The sequence below is a fragment of the Primulina eburnea genome, chromosome 18, assembly GCF_022965805.1.
Source record: "Primulina eburnea isolate SZY01 chromosome 18, ASM2296580v1, whole genome shotgun sequence".
In the NCBI taxonomy this organism is placed as follows: Eukaryota; Viridiplantae; Streptophyta; class Magnoliopsida; order Lamiales; family Gesneriaceae; genus Primulina; species Primulina eburnea.
The window spans coordinates 23,415,802-23,421,321 of NC_133118.1; the positions used below are offsets into that span (position 1 = coordinate 23,415,802).

The window sequence follows — 5,520 nt, forward strand, 5'->3', positions numbered from 1 at the left end:
GAGAAAAATATTATAAAGTGTGTAGTTTGGTAAATTTTGAGAGTTTGAGATTTTTACTTTTTACCATAAATTTTTACTTTTTCGCAACAATAATAATTTTTTTTTAATGAAAGTGAGATTCGTTATAATTAGATCTCGACTCTTGAGTTTCATCCAAAGCTTGAAATTTTAGTACGACTATAAAATATAGCTAAAAGATATCTATAGTTTAGAGGAATTTCGCCGCACAAACGGCTGATGAATCGGTCTTTCATTGGCTTGACCTTTGAGCAAAGACAAAACAAGATGGTGTAAGTTTTCTGTGAGAGATGAGTTCATGATTTTTATTTGTGAAACAAGTTAATCATACTCGTATTTACAATAAAAGTAAATTTTTTACATAAAAAATAATAATTTTTCATTAGTGATCAAATTAAAAATTTCATCTCACAAAATTAATCTATGAGATCTTCCCACCAAATTTTTTGTGAACAAAAAGCATTACTCCAAGTTTATTTTGGAACTTTTCATAGTATTTTTGTGCACAAAAAACATATAAATCTTATATTTATGTTTTCACAAGCAAAATTTTCACATACCCAAAGGGTTCGCTTGGTTTTTAGGATGTGATAATTGAATGATTGATAATTTGATTGATAAATATTTGATAGGATAATATATGTCATTTGAGATATATAATATCATGTGTGGTGTGAAATAAACAAGAGGGATAAAATCTTGATAAATTGATTTTTGACCAAAATACCTTTTAATATTTTAATTTAAATAAATTAAATTTTTATTCAGATCTTTCGAAGAAATGGGGATATAGGGGGTTGTCCACTTTCAATTACAAAAGTACTGTGCAGCATCGAAACTCTCACAAGAAATGGGGAGAATGCCATGTACAAGACCCACTTGCCATTTTTAAATTAAAATTAATGTCTATTTTGGGAATTTTCTTTTTGGGTGTACGTGGATAAATATAATCCATCTTCATTGCATGGATTCAGTGTCCAAGTCAAACAGTGAAATATGTCCATCAATTAGTCAATGTCAAATTAATAAATGAAAGCAAACACAAAATAAATAAACAATCCAACAATAATAATAGTTACCAAACTGAACGTTTGAGATTCTGCCTCCAATAAAGCACATAAGAACAATCCAACAGATCTTGAACGTTTGATTTTCGGCCAAACGAAACCCTCTCTAGTTAGTACACGTGCCGCCCATCTCTTGATTCGTATTTGCTTTCATGCATGGAATACGCCTCACACTATAGCGCACGAAAACGGAAAATATAGATAGATACACGGATTGTAAGTACCTAAAGAGAGTGTGAGGGGGTTATGTGGGACGAAAGGAGAGAAACGTGGGGAAGAAAGAGTCTTTGGTATCTGTTTCATTTCTTGATCTTCGATGGGCAGTGGTTGGTTCAAGGCCATCTTTAGCTACCCATCTGTTTAAAGTTTTGTTTTGGCATAAAGTTTTGATTTTGGGGATGTGATTCATTATAATTTGTTATTTATGCGAATTATCTTCCATGGATGTGGTATCCATGACTGTTTTCTTTTGGTGGTGGGTCTGATCTTTTACTTCCCCTTAAACTGTCACATCTGACCAGTTTGATGTTCTTGTTTACATCGCTTGTGGAATATCAAGGTATAGACTTGGTGATCTGTGCCCAGCCCCACTTCCCAGTTTTGTACTTTGCAGTAGTATTTTTTTTTTCTGATCTTGGGTCTGTTTTTTCGTGCTTCTCTGTTTCTTGAACTGTTTGTGAAGTGGTGGATCAGGAAGTGATGCATCGTTGCACAGTTTGAGTTCATTTAGTTGTTTGCTGGTCTTGATTTGGTATTGCGATTATCTTGATATGGTGGGTGGATCGAATAATTTGATGGAGGAGGATAAAAGTTTGAGATTTGTTTGCAAGTTTTGCTACAAAAAGTACCCTTGTGGGAAGTCGTTAGGGGGTCACATTAGGTCTCATGTGATTGCGAATTCAGTCGAATCTGAGAAAAAAGTTGAGGCCAGCATGAAAATAATTTCATCTCCAATTTATGATGTGCAGCAGAATTTTACCGAGTTTGTGAATGGGCAATCTAGTTACGGCCTGAGGGAGAATCCCAAGAAAACTTGGAGGGCAGTGGATTTAAGTTTCGAATATTCACAAGAAAGAGTTTGCAAGCAATGTGGTAAAGGGTTTCAATCAATGAAAGCTTTGTGTGGTCATATGGCAGTTCACTCGGAGAAAGATATGGCTAACTTGAAGGATGATCAATCTTGGACTGGTGAAAACCAGAAGCTGTTACTGGATAGTTGTTCCGATACGGAAGTCGATGACAGGATTGTTCGAACAAGGTCATCAAAGAGTAAGAGGTATAATAAGATTATACCAAATTCTGCTTTTAACTTGGCTAATAATGGTTCTTCATCTGTTTCGGAGATTGATGGGAATGAACAAGAAGAGGTGGCTGTCTGTTTGATGATGTTGTCTATGGATTATGTGAACACTGGTGGTGTTTATTCGGTTGTAGAATCTTCTGATAACAATTCTGCTGTTTTGGAGACTAAATCATCTTCTATTGACATGAGAAATGATAGTAAATATGGCTTAGACCGGAGCAAGACGACCCAAGTAAAGAAACTCGGGGATAGAAAGATTGAAGAAACTGCTTTGGATGCTGAGATATATTCAGTGGAGGATTCTGATTCTGGGTATTTCTTGGATGAATGTGCCAAGGTTGAGTCGGATGTGTCTTTTGACCGGTTACAACACAGAAATTGTACGACCGGTGAAGGCAAAAAGTCCCTGGTAAAGGAAAATGAGGATGATGATGCTTATACGGTTTCAAATCCAGCTAGGATTGAATCCCAAAAGTGGAATCCGGAATTGTGGAACCAAACTTGTCGTACGAGGAATGGTTCGCCAGATACTGAGGCACGGAACCATTCTCAGAAGAGACGTAAATACGAATGCTTGAACTGTACAAAGACGTTTAACTCATATCAGGCTCTTGGAGGGCACAGACCTTGCCATAAACGAAACAATGCCACCGAATCAAGGTACGAAAGCGATGAGAACATCCTCCATGAGTACAATGACTTCAGAACTAATGGTAAATTTGGTGGATCCACTAGCAGCAGAAAACTATCTGCTAAAGATTCGTTTCAATATGCTGAGAAAAAAATCAAGCCTGTGAAAAGTAAGGTTCACATTTGTCCGTTTTGCCAAAGAGTTTTCAAGAACGGTCAGGCCTTAGGTGGACACAAGAGGTCACATTTCATCGGCCGTGGCCGCGAGGAAAATACCAACGAAAGTCCAGTTACTAAGCCTAAGCTCCCTGATTTACTCGATCTCAATCTTCCAGCTCCCGAAGAGGATGAGGATGATATTGGAGATTCCCCGTTTTTTCGAGTTTAAGTTTCTGGTAAGCTCATACAGATTCAAACAAACTTCAAATGCCTGTCTCATACGATGTTTTTCGTGCTTTGCTATGTTCATTCCGCCTGTAAGAAGCCTCCTTATTCATCCCATATTTTTGCATGTTTTAAGATCATTCATCAGCTTTTGCAGACTCTTTTAGTTCATTTTTGTTTTTTTTTTCCATCTTTGTTTTGAAGTGATATGACACATGATAAATTTCTGTTATCCAGTTGTCCCTTTATTCAAGACTAAATGCAAAGAATTATTTTATTTATATTATTCATTTTGCTCCCAACTCATTGTGCTGCCTTATTCTTCATAAAGTATTAGGGAGGCCAACTGGTAAAAGGAAGTCTATACCTATTATGCAAGAGCCATTTAACATGGTTGTATTTGTGCCAAATCTTGAATTTAACGACACAGATCCGACACGAATACGGCCTGATCTTCATTCAGATCCATTTTGATGGAGCCATAGTTCAAAACTTCTGATTTGGGAGGAACAATTATATGCATATACATACCTATTTTTCCCTTCCTAATGTCTTTCACTTGGACAATATAAAAATGTTTTGATTATGATAAGAATAAACTGCTTTGCTTACTCACTGATGCTTAACACTATTCCAAATTAGGAAAATTAACTTAATTGGATCCTAATCGGGCCGATTAGTGTTTATTTTAATGGCTTAACAGTTGTCTTTATTTGAAAATAAAAGGGTTAGGATGAAGTGAATAGTGGAGTGGGGAAACTTTTAGCTATCTTCACTTTGAAGTAATGCAACTTCACTTTAAAGTAGTGCAAGTACCCTTTATATTGGAATGCAATTGTTTCCATCACTTTGCTTGAGAGATTAACACGTGATTTTATAATCCAAATGTTAGGATCAATAATTAAAATTAAAATATTTGAATTGGACAGCTATCACGGTTATAGTTCTTGATAAAACTGACAATTTTTCGAAACTTGCGGTAAAAGCCTACTTCAATTTCCAAAATTCTTGCCAAGCATTTTTTTAAAAATACTTTTAAAAAGATGATTTTAATAAAGAATGGTTGAAAACTATATATCATATGTAATGTCACTTGTGATTAAGGAAAAATCGCAAATTTTGTTCTTTGTGTTTGATATCTTTATAATTTCGGTCGTCTATATTGTCAACGTTGAGTTTTAGTTATGTATGTTTCAAATTTTAGATTCTTCGTTGAGAATTTTGATGTGAACTGCATACGTGATTGTCATTTTGTACAATTGTACCAGGTCAGCGAGACATCAACATATCGGAAAAACAAAAATCGTTTTGGACTAAAACTAAAATTTGAAAAACACAAAGAACCAAAATTATAAAATAAAAAAAATTACGATATCAAAATTGCAATTTTACAATCTTTATAATGTGGGCAATTGGATGTGTAAAAGTAGTAAAGTCCTATTAATTGAGATATCAACTTATAATAACTTATCATTGAACATGCGAGGTTTCTTGAAAAGCACTGGAAAGAATATATGGACGCAAGGAGTTGTACTCTACCGGTTCAATTTCCTATTAATGCAACTTTATTTAATAGTTGTATCACATTTACATAATTTAGGGCCCTTAAATATAACATTCATTTAAAATGTATTAAAAATTTTTGTACATATAAATTATTTAATTACAAGAAAAAATTTACACCATATTAATTGTAATCTCATTAATAAATTGAAATTCAAGTTAATACTTTGGTATATGCTTTTTCTTTTCTTTTTTGGTATGTTGATTTATTAATTTTTAAAATATTGTTTAAACTTTTACGATTCTTTATTTATTAAATATTTGAATTATATATATATATATATATATATATATGTGTGTGTGTGTGTGTTCTTTGATTCATTAGTTTAGAATTACTTACCTATCGATTCTAAAAATTTAATATTAATCTGATTATATTTTAGTTAATTAGCAAGCGCGATCCATGGATATGTATAGTTTGTATACTCAATAAGGAAATGATTGATAAATAATTATCATTATCCCAAGTTTGATATCTTTTTAGAAAGCTCATGATTCCGTGATAAATAATTTTATACAATGATAAAATATATCTTTTATAAGATGTGATAATTT

The 5,520-nt window shown here is 33.4% G+C and overlaps 1 protein-coding gene across 3 annotated transcripts; it reads left to right on the forward strand.

Annotated features, from left to right (window-relative positions):
• Nucleotides 1–1,121: 1,121 nt before the first annotated feature.
• On the forward strand, nt 1,122–3,920 carry LOC140820271 (uncharacterized). 3 transcript variants are annotated; one of them, XM_073180609.1, is made up of 2 exons: nt 1,122–3,413; nt 3,734–3,920. In XM_073180609.1, the coding sequence occupies exon 1, from the start codon at nt 1,856–1,858 to the stop codon at nt 3,404–3,406; it is 1,551 nt and encodes a 516-aa protein (XP_073036710.1). In that variant the 5' UTR covers nt 1,122–1,855; the 3' UTR covers nt 3,407–3,413; nt 3,734–3,920. The 3 variants fall into 3 exon arrangements, with proteins under 3 accessions (XP_073036710.1, XP_073036712.1, XP_073036713.1); XM_073180611.1 differs by lacking the exon at nt 3,734–3,920 and having other exon boundaries at nt 1,122–1,644; nt 1,768–3,634; XM_073180612.1 differs by lacking the exon at nt 3,734–3,920 and having other exon boundaries at nt 1,122–1,644; nt 2,054–3,634.
• Nucleotides 3,921–5,520: the final 1,600 nt, after the last annotated feature.